Source organism: Vigna angularis, chromosome 4 (genome assembly GCF_016808095.1).
Source record: "Vigna angularis cultivar LongXiaoDou No.4 chromosome 4, ASM1680809v1, whole genome shotgun sequence".
In the NCBI taxonomy this organism is placed as follows: Eukaryota; Viridiplantae; Streptophyta; class Magnoliopsida; order Fabales; family Fabaceae; genus Vigna; species Vigna angularis.
The window spans coordinates 30,500,405-30,524,805 of record NC_068973.1 but is presented as its reverse complement, the minus strand read 5'-3'; the positions used below and the strand labels follow the sequence as shown (position 1 = coordinate 30,524,805).

Below are 24,401 nucleotides of genomic sequence, written 5' to 3'. Positions count from 1 at the left end.
AAATTCCTTTTGACAGGAGTGTCGGAGGCACCTAATTTGGTCTACTAACCAGGTGCCTGATTTCTTGATTAACTTGTATCACATTTTTTTATAGGCATTTTACATTTTGATTTGGTTCATTAGTGCTTATATTATTACCGTGTTTTTATTAGAGAAGGGAAATGGAGGAATAAAGACAGATGAGAAATAATGTAAAATTATAGACCGTTAGAAAAAAAAAGATGCAAAATAATGTAAAATAAAAAATTATGAGATAATTTCGCTTTAAAGAATAAAACACAGCATAAAAATAACACTGAAATAAAAGCAAATTATGATATGATAATAATAATAATTTTTTATAAAAATAACAAGAACAATAATAATAATCGCTAACTTTCAAAAATTCATGTTTTTATTTGATGTTCATGGTATTCATGCGACGTCTGGTGGCTGAAGATGACTTTATTTCATTAAAAGCCATAAAATATAAGATACTATATATTAGAAGGTGTGACATTTTGATTCTGAAATATTCAGAAAACCTGACTAATTTGCATATAAAACCTAATGCTCTACACACTTCAAATACTCAAAGGTATCATCTTGGTGGATTCCAGAATTACGCGTCAGGACCTTTGGCAGGAGCAATTATTCCAAGTTTTTGGGATTGGCTTTCCATGGCATGATGAGAATATCATGGCAATCAGGATAGTCTTTCACTTCATTTCAAGTTTTTTCATCCAATAGTCAATTTGGCTGGCAACACATGCTGACCCGGTTGAGCCGTAAGAGACAAATTTCTGGATCGCATTTTCTACTCCAAGAAAATCATACACGTCCTCTTCAAAAACTGGATTTATACTTCTGAGCTCATCAAGACTTAAGTCCAGCAGTTGGCAGTTCTTAAGTGTACATAAAGCAACAGATTTTCCGGCGATATCATGAGACGTTCTAAATGGCACACCCTGAAATGTGAAAGAAAAAGAAAGAATGAGGCTTGCACGACTAATAAAAATGATACAGTTGGAACATAAAAGCAGCCATGGTTAGAACAGATGCACTATGACCCCTATGCATGAGTCCCCTTTTTAGGGGAGAAGTACCCATACACACACACAGTACCCCTCGTTGTTTAGACATCTAATCCTGAAAACTGGATAGACTGGTAATAGTGGAGCATGTAACAATGACATGAAAAGCGTTTCACAAAGTAGTTTATTGAATTAGTATTTGAAACAAGATAAGATGTAAAATTTGTAAACATTTATTTCCTTCGTTTGCTTGTATTTTGGGATGGGGGAGTGTGTTTGATTCTATTTTCTGCTGAAGCAAAGGACCCTGCGGAGGGGGAATAAAGATTACACCAGATGAATTATCTTGCTTTTCAGTAACACAAATTTGTATAGCAGACAGATAGTTAACTCAGAGAAGGCAAAACAGTAAATGAGACTGACCTTATTAACAAGATAATCGGCAAGTGTGGTTGCATCAAGATGACCAGCAGGTAATGCCTTTTGTATTCTTTCCCGATTGAAGGAAATATTGAGAGCAAATTCAGCTGATACCTCAAGCATCCCCAAAATAGTTTTCACGCTGTCAAATACTGGTTCTTTGTCTTCCTACTTCCACAAAGGAACCTTTTTTAGTGAATCCCAGACAACAAAAAAATGCAGAAATAAAACAAATGAACTAAAGAACAAACCATGAAAGAAAACATGCAATTCAAGAAAAGTTACACCTTTTTTTTTTTAACTTTTTAGCTACCTGCAAATCACGGTTGTAAGCATGAGGAAGACCTTTGCACAATGTGAGAAGGGTAACCAGGTCCCCTATGACTCTGGCAGACTTCCCACGAACAAGTTCCATGGGATCTGGATTCTTTTTCTGAGGCATAATACTACTTCCAGTTGAAACAGAGTCGCTTGGTGTGATAAATCCAAATTCCTCGGAGAGTCCTCGAACAAATCACCCTCAAATCCTTTTATCCCCAATTTTTAATAAAACCCAATTTGAAAATGGGGAATCCTAACACCACCACGTAAGCACGCAAACAATTGCGTCTTGACACCTCATCAAAGACAACTGCCACATCATCAGCTCCGTTTCCTTCTATTTAACGGAAGGGACTCATTAGACTCAAATAATTACAAGTAAGGATTCATTGCACTCACATTTCTATAAAAGGACTAACTTGAGATTTCCGAACCAAAGTGGGGACAAAATTGGGTATTAAACAAAAAAATATTGTTTTATTATAAGGCTCGAAACATCGTAACCAAACTCACGGTAAAGTAAGTCTTGACATCAATTTAAGATTGATTGATTTATTAAAGGCTAAATTGTACTATGTTACTTTATTTTTGCGTCTTAGTTATCTTTTAAAAAGTTTAGTGAACTAAAATTATTCATTCATTATCTTAAATTTAACTTTGTTCATCCTTTTGTTTTTCATTGTCTGTTTATTTATTGAATTCCCTTTTGTTACAATCCTGCCATCTAGACTATACGACTGCACACAGAGAATCAACAGCATGAATGAAAGAATGTAGGCTTTTTTTCACTGAAATGGTGTATTTTTGGTACAAAAATTATCAAAATGGACAGATTTAAAATAAATTACGCAGAGTGCACACGACTTCATGTTGAACATGTCAGAGGTCGTCACCTGGGTAAATGATTATCATTTTTTTCTTTAAATTTACCTTTTATTAGTTATATAATTGTTTTTATAATTTAAATTATGAGAGGTTATACTATTTTTACCATTTACCTTTTATTAGTTTTATAATTGTTTTGGACCCGTTTATGTGTTCCTCACTATCAAGAGATAAAAATTGCTAGCAAAACTTGGATTACGCATCTTACATACGTAAGAGCATGCTTCGTCATAACTTGCATAGCTTCTAAAAGGTCATTAGCCACACAATAAAAGAATCTTAACAAAGTCACGAAGAAAACATCAATAAAATTGATTAATTTACCATTTAAAACACGTGTCTGTTTTATTAGTTTTTCTTTAAGACAATAAAAAATAACAATTAAATTAAGCAGACTTGGAAAATACGAAAAAGTTAAAAATATTACGAGAAATTAAAATTTGATGACATTTGAATATATTTGAAAGTTGTTTCTTCCTACACTTTCAAACGTCTCTTCATGCACTTTCAATTTTCGAAAATGATTTGAGGTTACGTTTCTTTTTATGGATTTGGAAATTCATCCAAAGATTTTTTTTTTCAACAAATTTTAAAATTCCTTAAAGTTTTAAAAAAAAAATTAACCGATTTTGAAATCCTAAGTTTTTGAAAAATATTTTAATAAATTTTGAAACTTGTTAAAGTCTTTGAAAAAAATTTTAACAGATTTCGAGATGTAAGAAAAATCCTTCCATAAATTTCAAAATTCGTTAAAGAAAATTTTTTCTAACAAATTTCAAAATTTGTTAACGTCTGAAAAAATCTTTCGACAAATTTTAAAATCTTTTGAAGAAGAAAAGGTGAAGGTATAAAATCTTCTGAATTACAGAAAATAGTTTTGAAATTTAAAAAAAAAATTGAAAGTGTAAAGAGAAATGGTTAAAATTTGAAAGTGTAATGAGAAATGGTTAGAGATGCAGGAAAAAAATGCCCACATTTGAAACAGAAAAATAAATGGGCCTAAAGATACGAAAGGGCTCAAAGCTAAAACGGGGTACAAAAAGAAAACTCACAAAACAACATTGAGTGCTGAAATATTTGAAAGAATTAACCTTTAGTGGCTCAGTGTCTAGTACTAAATAGAAAATCATATTTGAGTAAGATTGGGTGAAATATTGCATTCAAAATAAGGTATTTGTTGAAGATATAAAGTTCATATAATGATAGAATTAAAAGAAAATATGAAAGAAGTTGTAGATTTAATTTTTTTCACTAGCAATTGACATTTGTCAATAAAAAAATTATTTTTTGTTGATCATAATATCCGTTGTGTACTTCTACTTTGAAATTAGTTTATAATGTACTGAACCGTCAGACGCTTTTTTTTCCTTTAATTTACTATGCTCTTATTCATACCTCTAACGTGTATATTAATATTTAAAATTTATAAAACATGAATCATTTTGAATGCACAAAGTGACTATATTAATCTTTTACATAATTTATTTTATACTCAAACTTATATTACCGATTATGCATAAATGAATGACTTATGCAAAAAATATTTGTTACCATATATTGAATGACACAAAGAGACCATTGCAACATCAATGAAGAAAATTTAAAAAAAAAGCATGAAGATAGACATATAATTACACATGGAAAACCACCACCAACTATCACAACACACCCCTCATTACCGCTATACTAGTGCCTGAAAGAAAATGACAGTGATTATTTTTTATAATATATAATGATTTTTGAATCGAAGTATATACTGACAAAATAAATAAGGTTAATTATTTACTTCGGTTTCAATCGAGGTAATAATTGGAGGGTTTCTGCTTCGGTTCCTCAAAATCCAAAGTAGTAAACCAGAAAAAAAAAACGAGGAGGGATTTTGGCCTTAGTTCAACCGAGGTAATAAGTGGGATGTTTGGCAACGATTCAAGCAAGAACCAAGGCAATAACTTCTTAATTTTTTTTTTAAATTTGGCGCACTCTATGGCAATGGTTGTGGCCTGAAACGAGGTCATAAATCCTTTTCTACCTCGATTTTTACTACAATCGCTGCCTAAAGTTTGCGTTTTTCTTAATAATAGGTATGTTTTTGCGACATCCCATATTACAAAAATAGACCTGCATATAAAAAACATAATATTTACAACACAAAATCAACTCAACTATAATATTTACAACACATAATACTTAAAACATAATGTAAAAAGTCTAATATCTATAAATCAACTCAACTAAAATATATTAATGTATATGTTATTGATTCCTACTAACTATACACTATTGTATAATTTTATTATATGTTTTGCAAGTGCTTTCCGTAGGAAAAAAAGGGACTTCTCTGGAATTGGAACAGAAGACTTGAATCTCTGCACAAGATACATGATTTTAATTAGTGTATATGAATTCCAAATGATGGAGAAAAACAAAATTCATTATCCAAATATTACTGTTTTCCATCCACTTGTAATATGGGCACGAATATTGTGTGTAATCTAATACATTACGTAATAATTGCACACATATGAGTCAGTTTGTCTATTATACTACAATATATAATCATAGATATAAATAGTTAATAAAGATTATTAGAATAAAACAATTATAAGAAAGTATTGACCAAAATATCAAACATTGATAGCCAACCATGCAAACTTTTTAGTCTTAGAAGTTGATTTCTCGGACAACATCATATGTGTTGCAAGGAAACTATGAAAAAAAAAATTTAGGATACATTATTATAACAAAGAAAGTCCAAACATTGAGGTTCTTACTAATCTATTACTCATCTAAGATGTTTGGGAGGTGACTTGTGCAATGAGCAAATAGTTGACACAAGGACATCTAAACTTCACTTCATCATCGCTTCTATCCTCATTACGATGCACAAATTATATAAATTTTTCTACCTCTCTCTCGTACTTAGCACTGATGCATGACAAATTAATCCAATCTCGATCCATACGTAAATATACTGAAATTGTTTACAATATTTAAATAATCTTAAATGATCAATTTGATCAAATTCGTATTTAATTTTTGATCCTATCTCATTCAATCATACATAATTACATATATCTAACATACAAAAAATTAACAAAAGAAAATTGAATAACCAAATTAATAGGAACTTGGAAGCGTGAAAAAGTAGTCAACAACGGAAAAGATGTGACTACTCGCGTTTTAGAACGAAACAAATTTCACAGCAAAAACACAATACCTAACACAAATACAAAAAAAGTAAGTCTGATCATACGAAATAAAAAAAAAACACAAAAACAAAGAAAGAAGAACATAGCTCTAACCACGACGACGAAAGCCCAATTTGATCAGATTAAAATGTGCAAGAGGAAAAATGAAGAAGAACAATGTGAACAATGATGACGACAGTGTAACGTGAACAGTGACTTGAATCGTGAGTTGCGGCAGTTTCACATTTTCGTAGGGAAGAAGTGTACAAGAAGATGGCAATATTTACGTTTTCATAAAAAATTAACCCCAACAAGAGATAATGCCTTAGTTAAAATTAAAACTGAAGTAGTGAGGGGTCTACGGCCTCAGTTATACAAACAACTGAGGCCTAAAGTTGGCTCAAAAAAATTGAAAAATAAATATAAATGACAATTTTGAAATTTCGTTCAACCTTTTTGTCTCGGTTCCTTGCCAAACCAAGGCATAATAAGTCTATTGCCTCATCTCCTAAGTAAGCGCTACCAAAAACCTGCAAAAGAATTATATATTTAAATATTTAAAATGAGTCAATGTATGAGATATATGGGCTTGATTCTGAATGATCTAAAAAATTTCTCTACCAATCTGACGTTTCAGTTGACAAATTTTTTGAAAAAGGTCTATGATCTTAGTCTCTACAGAACTGAGCCCATATACCCTTTTTGAAAAAGTTGTCAGCTGAAACGTTAGAGTTGCAGAACGTCAGAGGGATTCTGTAGGGTTTATGACTTCGGTTATCTGCAGAATCGAGGTCATAAGTCCTTGCATAGAGATTTGGTCTGCTAAACGTCAATGAGTGTGAGTTTTGTAGAGGGTCTTTGGTCTCGGTTGCCTAGGGAACTGAGGCCAAAGTCCCATATAGAGATTTATGTCAGTTGAAAAGTCTTTGCTTGTCAATTTTGCAGACATTATGGTAACGGTTCCTTGGGGATTCGATCACATATGTGGTCTACTGCTTCAGTTATATTTTAACCGAAACATATAGTTTTGAGAAAATTTCAAGCAAAGCATAATAGACGTGTTAAAAGGTTTTGTTTACTAGTGTTAAAAAAAACAAAATGTCTTACATTAATGAAGAACAAATAGAAAGACACATAGGGTTTGAGTGACTTATGATTTCATACATTTTCAATTTCGAGATAGGGTTTTTTCATCTTATGAAGGTTTGAATAATCTATTTTATAAAGACAAAGAGATCATAGTGAGAGAATTTATCTCATAATTCTTTATCCATATAAGAATTTGACTGAACAAAACTTTATTCAACAAGAAAATGAGACAATGTATTAGAAACAATGAAACATAAGGACTAGACACAATGTGATGATTGAGAATGCACACTAAATAATACTCAAAATAAAAACTTAATATCTATTGAAATAGAACAAGGTCAATGAAATAGTGAAAATGAAAACTCAAATCCAAACCCTCACAAGAAACACAAGAAGAGAAAAACTGAAATCAAGAAAAAGTATTGTATCTCAACATAAAATTAAACTTCTCATGTAACTCATTATTAAACTTTTCTTAAAATATGTTTTCAACATATGAGATATTTAAGATTTTATTTTATTAAATTTATATTTTTTTAAAATTTCAATATATAATATTCATATATAAATAACCATTTATCCTGTCTATGAATAAATTATGAATAATTATAAAGAAAATCTTTCAGAAATGTTTTTGTTTGTCAAACTTTTGTACAAATTTAATTATATTTTTAAATATAAACAAATTTTCATACATAATATAAAATTTATCAATTTTCATACGTAATATAAAATTCACTTACGGATTTATATTTGTAAAAAAATATCAATAGATAAATTATTAATTTCTTGTAATGTATATTCTTAATTCACAGCTATCTCAAAGTATATTTAAGTATATATAATACTTTAATTAACTAGTAACATCAATTATTATGATCATATTTAAATATATTTCTTACAATAATTTCAAGTTAAAAATACTATAATATTCCTCTAATAAGATTTGTTTTATTCACAATTGTTATAATTTTAATTATTAATTTTTTTTCACTTGAGACAATTTAATCCTCACCGTTATAGTAGGGATGACAAAGAAAATGTTAAAAAGAGATGAAAGAGAAAGAGTTGAGAGAAATGAGAGAAGTGAGTAAGGGTTTGAGTTTTTTTTAAAAATGAAAATTATTCAAATACCCTTGATCTTAAAACTTATAATCCATAATATATGGGGTATTTTTGTGTACTAAAACCCGATACACATTGCTAAATGTACCAACTGAAAAACAAGTATACGCAAATTAGCAAACTCATATATATATATATATATATATATATATATATATATATAATAAATCCTATTAATATTTTCAATAAATATCATCACAAGTATAATTATGTATGGACTATTCATATCTTAATCAAAATAATTCTGATAAAAAAAGTTATTTTGTTTAAATGATGAAATGATTTTATCTTGATTTCTATTATAACTTTTAAATTATAATTAATGATCATACCAAATCAACTGTTTGACCAAACCTTAAATAATAATTTATTATTAAACTATAATGGGTTACATTTGGAAACAATTTATTTTCAATAAATAAAAAATGAGAAGTGAGGTTTCATGAATAAATAAATATAATTGTTGATAAGGAGCAATATCTAGTTATACCCATCTATATATATATATATATATATATATATATATATATATATGTTTTTTTATGATGAACAAAAGAAATGTTTTATGATTTATTGCATAACAAATGACATAACAATTGCTTAATCATTACTGCGTTTGTGCTTGAAATGCTTGGTACTGGTATTCATTGTATGTAAATGAATCATAAGTTTAAACATATTGCACATTGCATTTCTAGTAGAAATAATCGATTAGACAATGTATATAATATGTTAAATTTATCCAAATTTCAATACATGTTTAACATAGGCAAAACAACTGTATAGTAATCGATTACATTAGTTGTATAATCAATTAAAACATGTTGCTATGCCAACATGTGTTTGTTGACTGCAATGATATGTTTGGAATGGAAAATGATTTGGAAATTTGCTTAACTGTGAAACATAATTACATAAATTTTCTAATCGATTAAAAGGTTTATCTTGTGAAAATCATTTTCATTAAAAGCCTTAATTGCATATAACGGTCATATTAATTGGTTGTTGACTTGTATGATTAACATAATTGATTGCATGCGATATTTAATCTGGTAAATCTTAGACAAATGTAAAACTGTTAAAGTAGAAGAAAAATCTTAATAGATTACATTAATTCTGTAATTGATTGAAGTGTGTTAGGATTTGAAAATCCTATATATAATTGTCTTGCACGTTGTTTCAATACAATTATATGAATTTTCAATTCATAACTAACTTGTTGATTGAGTATTGATTGCATTAGCGTCTAAGGAAGTCTTTGAGAATCAAGATCATACATTTGGGTAAAGTCATTAAGATTCTTGTAAGAAAGCTGAGCTGAAACATTCAGATCAATTTTGCACTACTGGTGCTCTGAGGATCAGATTCAACCTTTGTAATCAAGAGGATTGTGTTCCTATGCAGGTTAGCCAGGAGGAAAGAATCGTGGTATTCTTCATTGAGAGAGATGGGATTGCTCTTAAGGTGTTCAAAAAATTGGGATTGCTTCTGGGTTGGTAAGATTGTGAGTGTGTTCACATCTTGTACTATAAGTAATATTGAGTGGAGAAAGATGGTGCATTCAGAGAGGATATCTCTGTATTCTTGCTGGTATACTCTATCATTATAGTGAAATCCCTTCAATTAAAGTTATCAAAGAAATACTAGATATAGGCTTGACGAAACTAGTATATATTGTTGTGTTGATCTTTCTATCATTTCTCCTTTATAGTTGATTCATATTGATTTAGAAAAACTCAAAATTTTGCAAAGTTTTTTAAAAAAACTATTTTTAAGCAAAATCCAATTCACTCTTGATATTAAGATACAAGACTTCACTTTTCTAACAATAATTATTCACAATTAAATGCATAACCTTAAAAATACATATTTTTTTGAAGAAAAAATACATATATGTTTTTTCTGAAAAAATAAATGTGTAGACAAAATGGAAATACATACAAATGTTCTCGTGTTTCTTTAATATATAGTAATTAATTTATTATATCTTTTAATAAAATGATACTCATTTCTTTGTTTTGTTTACAAGTTGAATATTTAATTTCTTTAATTTAATGTGTACTTTTAAACATGGGCATTTCTTGGAGATAACGAAAAGGAGATGGGATATTTGACTGAAACTATATGTTTACACACACCTAACATCCCACTAGAATTGTTTAGTTAAAAGAATTTTTTTTAAAGCTCTAAAACAAAATTTTTAATTTTATTTCATAAGATTCCTTTCACACGGATGAGTTTTGTTCCGTTTATTTAGTAAAAGTTGGACAAAAAGATTGAAAATATATAAAAATATATAAATAAAAGATTGAAAACATTATTTTTTATTTTCATCTCTTTTGAAAATATATAAAATTTTATTTTTTATGATCATTTTATTTTTATATTATGTATTAAATAAATGTAAAATTATGTCATTTTACCGTTACTAAATATTTGTTTCATTTAAAAAATATGAATAAAACTTAACTTAAGACTTTTCTTTACATTATTCGATTATGTTTATATTTCTCAAATTATCCCTATTTTCGCCACAAGACAATTTTTTAAGGAGAAATTGTTTTGGGTTTTTACTTTTCTATTTCTTCCCTTCATATTTATGTTCAGCATGGTTGAGAATGAGTTTTTTCACATAGACAACTTTCAATAACATATGGGGATATTATTTATAAATTAATATGCTTTTAATAAATTTTTTTGTCTACACTACCAAAAAAAATAACAACAAAAGCTGTTATACAAAACATGTTTGTAAGGTCTAAAATAAAACTTTTAATATAAAGATTAAAAAAATTGAAATAAATATAAATTGACTACATAATATAGCTTTAGTGCACATGACAACAAAATTCTTTATACAAATCATCTTGGAAATTACCAATTTAGAATCTTATATATTAATGTCTCTTGAATAATCCTCCTGAATAACAAGTTATAAAATATTGAATATTCATCAATTTGGTTTTTGCATTAACATGTTTAATTAATGTTTTGAGACTAATTGGAAATAGAGAAAGTTTATGACTGAAAAAATTGCTTATATAATTTCCTTATTTTGGAAACTACTTAGATAGAAAATTATATTTCAGTAATGAAATTGATTTTTTAGGGAATACTAAAATAAAATTGATCATCTAGTACAACTTATTCCTTTTCCACTGCTAAATAGCAGCCTAAAAGAAGGTGCGTAAAAGGATTTGGCTCTTGGGGATGAGATGGGGGCAGTGGTTGGAATTAGGAGTTGTTTGTATATAAGACTGAGATAAGCACATAATTCATCGTTCCCCAATAGCAATGTTAGTATCATCGTAACTCACTTACAGGGGTGGCATCTGGCACATCTATCATCCGAAACGAGAGGAGAGGCAACGAAATAAACAAAAAAATATAATATAAATATTAATTAAAGCGCATGGCAGAGCGTGTGTTCCTCACTCCTTCGTCACCGCCTTTACCATCTCAACACACTCCAACCGCAATGGCTCTTTTCAGCGGCGCCGCCTCCGCTCGCATCATTCCCTCCGTCTCACTCTCCTCTTCTCGCTCCTTCTTCTCTATCTCGTCCTCTTCTTCCTCACTTCAGTGCTTGCGCTCTTCTCCTCGCATTTCGCACCTGTTTCTCAATCAGGTTACGATTCGTTCTATCTCTGATTACTGCGCTTCTGATTGTTTCTTGAATTTGAGCGCGTGTTCGTGAACCGCACGCGATGTTTGCTTTTTCAGCGGAGAGTGGAGGTTCGCGTTTCGAGTGAAGGATACGGAACGGTGTCGGCGCCGAAGTCCTTCGCGTCTGATCCTGATCAGTTGAAAGGCGCTAGAGAAGATATCAAGGAGCTTCTCAGGTCAAAGTTCTGTCATCCTATTCTGGTAATGTTCGCTTCGTACTTTTTTTTTTTTCTTTTAAGCGATCTCTTTGTTCTAGCTGTTGTATTGCATTTGAATTAGCGGTTCCTTAATTCCTTTTATTTTAATGTTAGAAATAAAGAAGCATGTAAGCTATATTTCCTCGAATTGAATCGTCATTGGATTTTTGGGTGCTTTCAAACACCTATTTGTTTGGTGAGAAGGTTATTCTTAGATATGTTGTAATTTGTTGTGCTATATTCCAAAAGACAAAATTCTCACATTGTCTAGTTCACTCAGCCAGCAATTATGTTAGGATATAGGGTATTTGGGATATAAGGGTATAATGGGAAATGGGATTAGGATAGAAGGTAGAGGAATTGTATAAATAGATTGTTTGGATAGTTAGAAGGCAGTTTTTGGGTAGTTGATTTGTTAACAGGTTTAGTCCTGTGAAAGGGGTTATGCCCTTGTTTCTGTAAGTGTCCAGAGTATTCTTTTGTGAATAATACACAGTTTTGTTTCCATTCTTGTTATCTTTCTGTTCTGAGAGGTGGTTTAGAGGGTTCTTGACTAGGTTTCTTAATCGGAAACCTATCAATTGGTCCGACCTGCCGGATCCCAATTGGAGGAGTGAAGTATGCGCGTGATGGAGAGCAGAGTGTTGGCGGTAGAAGGTCAGCTGGAGACGGTAGAGATTACGTTGGCCGAAATGAAGGCGGATATGGTCTTCTTGCGGCAAAACCAAGAGGCAATGTGCCGAGACATCCAAGCGATTCTGAAATTGTTGGGACATCACAAACAAGACCCACACGGGCCGCGCCGTGAAGGTAGTGAATCCTCCGTAAATGATAACGACGGTGGACCGGAAGGGGAAAGAGGAAGACGGGGAGTAGAGCGACAAGACGGACAAATTAATTGGAGAAAACGGGTGGAGTTACCCGTGTTCGAAGGTGGCGAAACGTGGAACTGGATCAGTAGGGCGGAAAAGTTCTTCGAGGTGCAGAGAGTGGATGGAGACGAGAAATTACAACTGGCTTTCATTAGTATGGAGGGGTATGCGGGGAGTTGGTTTCGATTTTGGAGAGAGAAAACCAAGAACCATTCTTGGGAAGGGTTGAAGAGAGCTTTGGGGATTAGGTTCGGGGGAGGAACGAGGGGAACCGTTTACGAGAAATTGTCGACCATCAAGCAGGTCGGAACGGTGGAGGATTATGTCAGGGAGTTCGAGACGCTGGTGGGACAAACATCCAAGATTCCAGAGGAGCAAATTCTGGGTTACTTCATGGCGGGACTACAGGAAGAGGTGGGAGACCATGTCAGGCCGCACGACCCACCCGACCTGATGACGGCGATGTGGGTGGCGCGAGATGTGGAGAGATTTACAGTCTCGAGAAAGGAAGGAGGATCGGCGCCTAGGAATCAAGGTGCGTGGGGACGATCGGCGGGGGCTGTTACGCGAGTAAAGTTCCAACGCGATACGCAGAGTCAAGGAGGGGCCGCGGAAAGTGTCGGTTCTGTGAAAAAAGAGGCGACCCCCGGAGGCAGCGCCGCAAGAACCACTGACGACTGGAGGGAAAGGAATACCCGCAACCTACCATATTCGGAGTACGTGAAAAGGAGAGAAGAGGGAAGATGCTTCCGATGCGGAGGGCCTTTCAGCCCAGGTCATCGATGTCCAGAGTGGGAATTGCGAATGCTGATTTTGGCCGAAGAAGAAGAGGAAAATGTGCCACCGCCCAAGCCCCCTGATTCGAATTGAAGGGCAAAGCCCGTGGGTAATTCGATGAGGAAGAAGAACCATGAGACCAATCCTCCCCATTCCAACCTTGAGGACAAGGTTGTTCTCAAGAGGGGTGTAATGTTAGGATATAGGGTATTTGGGATATAAGGGTATAATGGGAAATGGGATTAGGATAGAAAGTAGAGGAATTGTATAAATAGATTGTTTGGATAGTTAGAAGGCAGTTTTTGGGTAGTTGATTTGTTAACAGGTTTAGTCCTGTGAAAGGGGTTATGCCCTTGTTTCTGTAAGTGTCGAGAGTATTCTTTTGTGAATAATACACAGTTTTGTTCCCATTCTTGTTATCTTTTTGTTCTGAGAGGTGGTTTAGAGGGTTCTTGACTAGGTTTCTTAATCGGAAACCTATCAAATTACCTTATATCTTCAAAGTGGAAAACAAGTAAACCATCAAATTCCTTATATCTTCAAAGTGGAAAACAAGAGTCTCGCCAATGGATTTGAGACATAAGATTGAACTTCCTTTGGACTTTGAACTCTCTATTCACGACTCAGTTTAAACTCCTGCATATTTCTTCTAACAGTTCCATGTTTTTTATCAGAAGTTTTATTTAATATTCTCTTATTATCTTTTATTCCCATATTTCCTTATCCGAATTTTGTCATAAGGGCGACGGATTATCTTGGTTCCTCGTATTTAGGGATACTTGTTTTCCTTGTCTTGCACACATATGACCATCGTGCCTTGTGAACTTGTCGTATTTCATAATGTTACTCTCTTTTTGTGTTAGCGGGCATTGTGAGTCTTCTATAAATAGGACTGTCCCTTCTCCTCCAAAACACACCTTTGACTGTTCTTCTTTTTCTATTTTGGGTTTTCTTTAATGTTTTTGCTAGTTCTGTAGTCTCGTGTGGTATACACGATATGTTTCTGTTGCATGGCATATCACAGATAAATCTTTAGCCACGCTTCAAGAAGACATAATGTTCGTGTTTTTAGTCATATTTTACTAAAAGATAACCATTCTCTACTTGTGCAAGTAACGTTAAATAACCATTCATCAATTTGCAGTGCCACTGATTTTATTTTGTTTATTTTTTAACTTTTTCTCAAGTTTACTTCTGCTCATGGACTTGCATACTCTCTTTTATGATGAAGGCATTTATAATTTTTTTTCATCTAGAAACGTAATGATCCCACGGTTTATTTCATCAAGCACACCCATCTATCAATGTGGAGATGGACCGCATAGGCTTTTACATTGTTATTTCGAGATCAAGAGTTTTGTTTGTATCGTTGAGCTTTGCGTTGCTGCTTTGAAGATATGATTAGCACTCCTATCCTAGTCCTTTGTTGCTTTATGCAGAATTGTTTATGATGCATTACAAACTTGGTGATGCGAAACCTCTTCCATTTAGATTGGCACTCATTCAGTTGTGCATGCAAGATTCTGATTAGAAATTTAGGTGGAAATAGGTAAGGCTAATCCACAAGGGCTTATAGCTTAACCTACATCAAGTCCAGATCATATATTTTAGAAAGTAGGTCAAGTCTAGGTTTTTATTAAAATTGATTTAGTTAAAAAAAGGTCAGTCCTTAAGTCATTTCAATTTTTTATGTCTAATATGCTGGTTTATTAAAGTAAATATAAATCCTAATTTTGTTAGGATTATTATATTATATTATATTTGTTATAATGTATTAAAATATATTTTTTTATTTGTCTTAATTAGTAAACATGTTTACCCATCTGAAAAGTCATACTTATAAAATTTATAAGATTATTAAAAAATATATTGATATCTTGTTTAACAACTATTAGGGTATTTCCATTGCTGAGGACATAAGTTTAAGATCTGAATCTTATATAAGATTCTTGTATTCGAGCATGTTGATATAGCATAAAATTTAAGACCCAGACTCTTAAATAAGACCATTGGTCATAGTAATAACAAATTGCTTTTATCTTAAAAGCTTCTCCAAGAAGTTTAAGAAAAATATAATTAAAGTGGGGGTCTTGTAACTCTTGCATTGGAGCTAAAGTTACAAGTATGTCTTAAAAATGATGTGGCACAATGAGACCCACACAAGTAAATTAAGACTTTATGGTATTATAACCTAGATGGCCTTACAAAATAGGTTTTTAAATAATTAATTTTTTATGTTGTATGTATACATAATTATATACAAAAATATACACAATAATACATAATAATGTAAGAAGATTGTGGGTCAATAATACTGTAAGCTTACTAGAATTTTAAAGGCCTTATTGTAAAACATACTTATAACATGCTCGTAGGTCAGGGCAAACTTTAATATAGGTCAGGCCAGACTTTGAAAAATGATATGCGACAAGAAAATAGACAAGGTTCAGGCTTTTTTTTTCAGTGAAGGTTAAACCCAGGTCTACTAAAACCTGACCTGGCCCAGGATATTTCTACCCCTAATAGTAACCTATATAAATATTTGGTTTTAGGATCACTTAGAATAAAAAAGATTAAAGTGTCACTTGATTGGCACCAGTGATATGGTGATGTAGGATACTTGTTGCATCATACTGACCATCAGAGATTGATGAATTCATTCATCTAATAGATGCTGATAAGAAGCTGTAGCTCAGCAAATTCCCAATTAGAGAAGGAATTTTGAATTAATTAACTTTTCTGGATCCATATTTTATTCATAATTAAACAGGTGACTACAACATTTCCCTTATACTTTTATCTAAAGACACCTGGCCTCATCCCGCGTTACATATTTCAAAGTATAAAATCCTTACTATTAATCTGGAACATTCTTAAGGAAAATAATTTGTAGTTCCCAATTAAACACAGTCTTTGCAATGTTTTGGCTTCCTATGGGTTATTTTGAACTTGTAAATAGCAACAGATGTATGAATTTTGGTTGTCAGGTTGTTGTCTTATACTTTTGCTGGACCAACTATATCAATTGTTTTTGTAAAGAGGCTGTTAACTTAATCATTCTGACTTCTGAACTAAAATTGTCACGGATATTGTAAAGAGGCTGTTAACTTATTGATTCTGACTTCTGAACTAAAATTGTCGTTGATAGCGAATAAACTTTACTGTGACTAAGTTAGTCAACATGATGTTGAACTCTGATGAACATACAATACTATCTTCTGGGTTCATGATATATACCATCTGCATACACTTCGATCTTTTACATGTAATTTTAGTTTGTACCATGGATGGGACTAGAATTTGTCATAGTTTTTGTTTGTTTCATTGATGAGATTTTTTTTTTTTTATTTCAATAATTTACATGCATAAACTTCAATGTGATAGATTCGTTTGGGGTGGCATGATGCTGGTACTTACAATAAGAATATTGAGGAATGGCCACAAAGAGGTGGAGCTAATGGTAGCTTAAGATTTGAAATTGAGCTGAAACATGGAGCCAATGCTGGTAATGATTCATTGAATATTGATTATTTCCGAATTATGCTTATGAGATAATATTCCCTGATGAACTGCCACTGCCACATCAGGACTCGTAAATGCATTGAAGCTTCTTCAGCCGATCAAAGACAAATACTCTGGTGTGACATATGCAGACTTATTTCAGTTGGCTGGTGCCACAGCTGTGGAGGTTCTTTTAGTCCTATTTTGGATTGAGGACTGACTATAGTTTATTTGAACATATTGAATGGTACATTTATCTCTTTTTGAATTGCAGGAAGCTGGAGGCCCAAAACTCCCAATGAAATATGGAAGAGTGGATGTATCTGGACCTGAACAATGTCCCGAAGAAGGGAGACTTCCTGGTAATGACCATACATTCTGTGGTAGCTTAATTGTTATAGAAAACTCTCTTAGCTTTGTTTGCCGTAGGACCTGGTCTACGTAATCTACTTTTAATTTGGGAAAACAAAAAGTAAGAGACACAGATAGCTATTTATTTATAAGATGCTTATTAATAAATTGTTTTATCATTTGAAGTTTATAAAATGTGATGTTATTGTATGTATTTAGATGCTGGTCCCCCTTCACCTGCTGATCATTTGCGTCAAGTTTTCTACCGAATGGGTTTGAATGACAAGGTAATTTTCTTTTTGTTCATAAGGATTAAGGTTTGTAAATTGGATTCCAGTCATATGTCACATTTTGACTTTTAAATTACTGTATTTGCAGGAAATTGTTGCATTATCTGGTGCACACACACTGGGGAGGTCTAGACCAGATCGTAGTGGTTGGGGAAAGCCTGAGACTAAATATACAGTATATTCTCTCCCTTATGACCACAAGTTATAAGAATGATTTTGTGCGAGTCTTTGAACTCTTTTGAAAGTTGAAACCATATTTTTAAATTTTAATTTTAACAATCTTGAGCACCTTAAGCTGAAGGAAATAATCAGAAGTATTGGATATATGTTGTATGTTAAAACTTTTGATTGCTCATGTAGAAGAAGATGGCCACTATTTGACTGCTCTCTTTCATAACTTAGATCCCCATATAACAGCTTCAAGTCACTTAATTTACTGTAATTTTTACATGATTGATGAAAAGATAATGTGTGCTGCAAATTGAATACTCCAGATTCATGTCAATTTACTGAATTTCTTTCTTAATGTGATTTTTCCCCATCTCCAAACATTCAGTAGTGTTTCTGCAAAGCTTCCAAGTTCCGCATATGCCTTACCTTGAAGCTTTTTTAAACCTTTTCAAGAAAAAAGTACTTTTTTAATGTTTGGGTAAATTTATTTAGAAAAGCAAAAGCAGAAAATTGCTTTTCTTAAGAAGCAACTGTTGCTTCTCAAAATAAGCAGTTTTCTTCTTTTTTTCTGCTTTAATTTTTTTACAATTACTTTTGTTTAGGCACAAACAAATAGATCCAATATAAGGTTGTGATTTAAATATTGATTGTGGTTCCTACTTTACAAAAAGAAGTTTTGGACTTGCTCTAAATTTGTGGCTTAATTCTTTCTTGGCTAACAGTAAGAACAACTATTTGTTTATCTGTTGCGCTTTGAAATGAATACTTGATGAAAGGGAATTTAAGGAACATTGCAAGTACGTATCAATGATTTTTTTAACCTATCACTCTGTTTTGGAGTAGAAGACATTATTGATGCAACATATCTAGACTGAATTTTAGCTGGAGTGGTCTTCCTGATAAATGATAATCATATAGCTTTCAGTTATATGCAATAAAACAGCAAGAAATTCACATGTATTTCTCACTCTACAGAAAGATGGACCAGGAGCACCTGGAGGACAATCATGGACAGTGCAATGGTTGAAATTTGACAACTCTTACTTCAAGGTCAGAAATATATTTTTAATTTTCCAGGAAGGGGGTTGGGTGTTCTATCAGGGGGAGTGTTAGAGGGGAGAGGAGTATGCAGGAATTTACCTTTTTTTATTTTTGTGACTGTGGTTACATAAAGGACATCAAAGAAAAAAAGGATGAAGATCTATTGGTATTGCCAACTGATGCTGCTCTTTTTGAAGACCCATCCTTCAAGGTAATGTAGCTGGAGTTTTATTTAGTGGTTATTACAATTCAATGCAAAAATTATGACATACGAAAACAACAAAATATTTATGAAATATTCAGGTATATGCTGAGAAGTATGCTGAAGATCAGGAAGCATTCTTTAAAGATTATGCTGAAGCCCATGCGAAACTTAGCAACCTTGGAGCCAAATTTGATCCTCCAGAGGTCTGTTCAATTTGAATTACTGTTACTGTGTTTTACAAATTAAGATATCTATGCTTGTAACCCTTGACCTGGATATTCCGTTCTTGTGGACTTAACTTTGTTACCTTTTCATAGCAAGTAAGAAATTTTCTTTGCTATCTTTGTCAGGGCATTGTGATAGATGAATCCCCAAATGCAGGGGCAGAGAAGTTCGTAGCAGCCAAATACTCCACTGGAAAGGTTTTTATCTTTGCACATATCAAATCTTACTATTCATTTTGTTGATATTGAGAAAATTTATTGGATAGCTTTCTATGGAAGACTTGCATAGGATGTATATTTGCTTATTGTTCATTGTTTTACTTTTCCTGGTTTGGTGCAGGAATAAAAACAAGTGTCATGTTTTCTTGTGCAAGTATCTTTTAGTAATACAAGAAGAAGCTATTTTCAAATCATGTGATATCACATGTAAAATATGGAAGTTTTAAATGAAGAAGAAAGGAATAAAATTCAATAGTGTTCCTATTTGAATTGCAGAGAGAGCTGTCTGAAGCAATGAAGCAGAAGATACGGGCTGAATATGAGGCCGTTGGTGGAAGCCCAGATAAGCCTCTACAGTCAAACTATTTTCTAAATATCATGATTATTATTGCAGTTTTGGCACTTTTGACATCACTTCTTGGAAACTAGTTGGATTTTGTTGTATTGATTTTTGCTATAATGGCATTGCTATTTGCACACTTTTTCTAATTTTTAAACTATGGTATCAATTATTTTCTTCATTGACCAAAAGTACACACCTGAAAACAATGTATGATTGCTGTAACAAATCATGTAATCATGACATTGGTTTGGGATTGGGGGAGTTATAGCAAAATTTGTCCGCAATGAGTGGGTAAATATGAGGTGGTAGAGTCTAGTAGATCGGCATTCGGTATCTTATGACTTGATCATTAATTTATAAATTATCACTCTCTGCTAGCGCATGAATTATTTTTTTTTTTTTATCTCTTCCTGACTTTATTTTGTTGACAGAACATTAGAGGTGGGTTGGAATGAGAAAATTCTTTATTTCTAACTTGAATTCTTTTTTAGCTGAACATTATCTTTTTCAATTTCAGTATGTAGTTCAGAATTTGTCTAGAATTTTCGGAAAAGCCATCCAAGAATATTTTGACCATGGAAAATCTTAGCAATCCTCTGCAACTCACTCGTCAATTTCATCTTTAGATACTTACACTTTTTCACCATTATTATCAGGTGAAAATCATCTAAGAATAGCAAAATAGAAAATAAAGCCCGTGGAATTGGGACTAAGTCTGATATTAAGTGTAAAAAAGACCGACTATTTTTGTGAAATATAAGTTTCACCTAATAATATTGTAAAAGGATATTAATAATTTGCTGTCACTTTTTTCTTTTCCCATTACCTGGACCTCTTTGTATTAGCTGTTATCTGTTGTAGGCAAGTGTTGTTACTTGTTTGGACCGAAATTAGCTTTTGCAAGTTTTAATAAGTAATGTTACATTCTTTTACAATATTTTTCTATTATTCCTCTCTATGCTTTATAAAAGGTATTGGAAGAAAAAGTAACTGTATTTAAATTCTTGAAATAAATAGTGTTCAATATTTTTCATTTAAAAAATAAATTGCTGCGTGTTTGGATCTGAAATAGTATCAATGTTTAACTACGTTTTCTTGTCAAAGTCTGCAAAAAGCCACTAATGGTTTTGCTTCTGCGATCCACGTCTGAGGTGTGTGGATGAGAATCCAAAACACGGCTGTTGATCTATCCCGCTTATATAGATGAAAGCAATAAATTGTTGACAAGTTACTGAAAATGTTAAAGAATTGATAAAATTATTCATAGCTATAGCCAAATTTCTAATACGTTCAATGTAAAATGATATTATATGGAGAGTTCTCTGTGTCTGGGAGTTACCATAGGAAGTCTCTTTTCTCTTCCACTGGTTCCCCTTTTTCATCAGTTCAAATGTATCTGAAATCTAGAATTTCTTTTTTTTTCGTTGCTTCAAATATTGAACCCTCCCACGGCAAAAATGCTGACAGGAACCAGTTTTCCTATTTTGGTTCGCGTTTCCTGATTGCCTAAGAATGTTGTGTGTAACTTCATCCTGGTGTAGTTAGGTGCCAACTTAAAGCACTAGTCACTTTCATTAGTATGAGGAAGTTGAAAAGAATGGAAAAAGAAATAACTTTTACTTTAAAGTTTGAATTCAACTTCCTCCAAATATGGCAAAACAAAAACGCAGGAAAAGAAAGGGTGCGGAAGGATTTCGGCAACCATGTACTAACAACATTGACAGTTTACTTTTTTCTTAGTAATATCTTATTTCCTACATTCATTTTGATTGACCTGACTTTGGTTACTTTCCTCATCCTTCTTTTTTAATAAAAATATATTTATATTCTGCAACTTATGAGTAGTAGGTAGTTAGGTTTGCTTTTAGTTATTTTCTTGTTCTGTGTAGTCTCATTTTGAATGAATGAGTCTACTTGGGAAAATAGTGATAATTTAGAGATGGGGGTGGGAGTAGTCGGCGTAACTAAAACTTTTGCTATTCATTGGTTAATCAAAAAAATCAAAGTTATGTGAGTTAAAAACTTTGGCATGTTGGTTAATGACTCGTAGGTAGCCCATTTTTATTACGAGGGTCCAACTAGATTAGTTGTAAAGTATGAATAATTGTATTGATATATGTTTTTTTTATAAAATCTTATTTGAGTAGGTTATATACATACATATATATACATATATATATATATATATATATATATATACATATACATACATATATACATATACATACATATATACATACATATATATATATATATATATAGATATATATATATATATATATATATATATGTATTAAGCAATTACAAAACTTCTCCGTTGTACTTGTAATGAATACAATCAAGCATATAACTGGAAATGTCATTTATTTTACCAAGCATTGCTTAATTACAATTTTTTATATATTCGCTATATTTGCTTTATTATATTTCTATGAGAGTGAAATGAAATATTAAAATTAAGTAGTTTCAAAGCTTTGCACAGTAAAAAATAAAATATAATCGACCAAATATAGTGGGAAATGGGGCATTCACCAAAACAAGTATTACTTAATTCTAATTTTGCATATTTGTTTCCTAATGCCTGGAAGTTTCTCTAGCACAAAGTTGATAGGAATTTTTAATTATATAAAGTTAATTGCTTTACTAAAGATTTTTATAAAAATAAAATTGAATTCAGACATAAAAATATGATTTAAACTTAAAGACAATTTATACTAATGATATTCTAAAGAAGGAAATTTTTAGAATTGAAATATTATTAAAAGATGATGATCATAATAATAATAAATACAATTTTACTTGAAATTAAAATTGATAGTAATCATATAATTTAAAACACATTGTTTTGATTAAAAATAATAATATGTTTATGATAATAATAATTTAAAATATAAAACTGTTAAATGTTAGTAAACTAATTTTACTCAAACTAATTATGTACAACAACAAATTAATTTTGAAAAAAAAATATATAAAATGTTATTAAGATAGTTATACTCATAATTTGTGTATGGAGATTACTATATCACAAAAAAGAACATATAAAAACAAGTTAACAGAGAGCAAATAAAGTAAATGTCTCGTTTTTCAAAGTATTTAAACTTTTAAGGTTTAATCCTTCTCTTTGGTCTTCATTTTTGTATGAAAATTTAAGTTTGGTTCTCATTTTTCTATCTGTCTCAATTGGGTCATATTTTTTGTAAAAATAAACACGTTTTACCCTAACCGTTAACTGGTCTTAGACGGTGTTAAATTTATCTGAACTATATTTTTTCTTTTATCCACGTGGTATTGTGCACTAAAATTGAATGACTCTTGTGTTTTATCCAGGTGGACGACCAAGCCCTAACATTTCAGGGCATCCTCTCTCATCCAAAGTATATTTTCGTCTTGGGGAAGAAGACGTTCGTCTTTCGTCTTTCGTCTTCGCCAAGCACACATGCTATCTTTCGTCTTCGCCAAACACTGTGGTGTTGAGGTGCTGGTAAGGATGTCTCGTTCATCTTTCTCTTGCAAATGTTTGGGTTCGGCCATGCAACACAGTAGTGGCAGTCTTAGGAGGTTGGGTGCAAAACCAACATGCTTCTATGGTCAGAATGCAGTGTTCCGTATTGCAAGAACCCCTAAAAATAAGGGGAAAAAATTCTGGGGTTGCCCTAACTTCAAGGCCAGTTTTACATAAGCATAAATCTTTGTCTATTTATTTGGGTTTTCACGAAGGAGTGTGTGTTCTTGTTGAACAGGGTGAGAGTGAAGAATTGGTTGGCTGCAACTTCTTTCAGTGGTGCATTGAAGAAGGAAATGAAGGAAATGGGCTGAATGTAGAATAAAGGAGTGGTAGTGTAAGAAATGAAGAAGTGGGTGTGATGAGCATGGAAGACAGTGTGCTGCAGATGGAAGAAACATATGGTGAAAAGATCAGAAGGGCTTTTATAGAGAAAAGTTTAGTTAAGTTGTAAAAGTGGTTGAAATTCTTAGTGGGGATGATCTTTGTGATATTTGTTTTGAATGTAATTGTATTAGCAATGTTGCTGAAACTTGGTTGATATTGTCTCATTTGATTTCATTGATGAAACTTGGTTTTTATGTAATGTGTCTTTTATTTATGAAGGTGAGTGATTACAGTGATAATGTGTCTGATTTAATTTCTTTTAATTATATTGGTAATTTAAGTGGAAAACAAACATGATAAAGCAATGAGCAATAAAGATAATGACTGATAACGAAATTGGGCAATAATCACTTTGTCATAACCAAAATCATTGTCTTACATCATAACAGAATGTGTTCAAAATGATAAGATCATTGTCTTACATATCCAATACATCAACTTTCATATCCAAAATACATGAAGATTACATCATAACAGAGTGTGTTCAAAATGATAGAGCAAACATTTGCTACAAAATATAAATAAGTTCAGTACATTAGATCATTCATCAGATACAGGCATAGTTGTTTCGTGAGTAATAGGAACTTGTGTTGCTGAAGGTTGGCTGG

The 24,401-nt window shown here is 32.0% G+C and overlaps 2 protein-coding genes and 1 long non-coding RNA gene across 4 annotated transcripts; 2 read left to right on the top strand and 1 right to left on the bottom strand.

The window, feature by feature from the left end:
• Positions 1-460: 460 nt before the first annotated feature.
• Positions 461-1,926, bottom strand: LOC108330445 (argininosuccinate lyase, chloroplastic). Its single transcript, XM_017564926.2, has 3 exons — positions 1,747-1,926; positions 1,437-1,601; positions 461-947 (listed from the first exon to the last, which is right to left on the bottom strand). The coding sequence occupies exons 1-3, from the start codon at positions 1,873-1,875 to the stop codon at positions 699-701; spliced, it is 543 nt and encodes a 180-aa protein (XP_017420415.2). The 5' UTR covers positions 1,876-1,926; the 3' UTR covers positions 461-698.
• A 9,385-nt stretch (positions 1,927-11,311) lies between these two features.
• On the top strand, positions 11,312-20,055 carry LOC108331841 (probable L-ascorbate peroxidase 6, chloroplastic/mitochondrial). 2 transcript variants are annotated; one of them, XM_017566808.2, is made up of 12 exons: positions 11,312-11,672; positions 11,768-11,911; positions 16,941-17,061; positions 17,144-17,244; positions 17,332-17,419; positions 17,628-17,695; positions 17,787-17,873; positions 18,845-18,919; positions 19,044-19,121; positions 19,214-19,318; positions 19,466-19,537; positions 19,835-20,055. In XM_017566808.2, exons 1-12 carry the CDS (start codon positions 11,457-11,459, stop codon positions 19,985-19,987), a joined length of 1,308 nt encoding a protein of 435 aa, XP_017422297.1. In that variant the 5' UTR covers positions 11,312-11,456; the 3' UTR covers positions 19,988-20,055. The 2 variants fall into 2 exon arrangements, with proteins under 2 accessions (XP_017422297.1, XP_017422298.1); XM_017566809.2 differs by having other exon boundaries at positions 11,313-11,672; positions 19,680-20,055.
• Positions 20,056-22,211: 2,156 nt separating this feature from the next.
• On the top strand, positions 22,212-23,976 carry LOC128196087 (uncharacterized). Its single transcript, XR_008248197.1, has 2 exons — positions 22,212-23,385; positions 23,645-23,976. It is a non-coding gene; the product is annotated as an uncharacterized LOC128196087 (long non-coding RNA).
• The last annotated feature ends 425 nt before the right edge of the window (positions 23,977-24,401 follow it).

Bases quoted from the DNA above. Each gene is read 5' to 3' on its own strand.
- LOC108331841 (XM_017566808.2), top strand. From the start codon at position 11,457: ATGGCAGAGCGTGTGTTCCTCACTCCTTCGTCACCGCCTTTACCATCT. The intron at 17,245-17,331 runs GTTCTTTTAGTC...TTTGAATTGCAG, and splicing joins CTGGTGCCACAGCTGTGGAG to GAAGCTGGAGGCCCAAAACT. The intron at 19,122-19,213 runs GTAATGTAGCTG...TGAAATATTCAG, and splicing joins TTGAAGACCCATCCTTCAAG to GTATATGCTGAGAAGTATGC.
- LOC108330445 (XM_017564926.2), bottom strand. From the start codon at position 1,875: ATGCCTCAGAAAAAGAATCCAGATCCCATGGAACTTGTTCGTGGGAAG. The intron at 1,602-1,746 runs GTAGCTAAAAAG...TTGTGGAAGTAG, and splicing joins CTTACAACCGTGATTTGCAG to GAAGACAAAGAACCAGTATT. The intron at 948-1,436 runs GTCAGTCTCATT...TTCACATTTCAG, and splicing joins CCGATTATCTTGTTAATAAG to GGTGTGCCATTTAGAACGTC.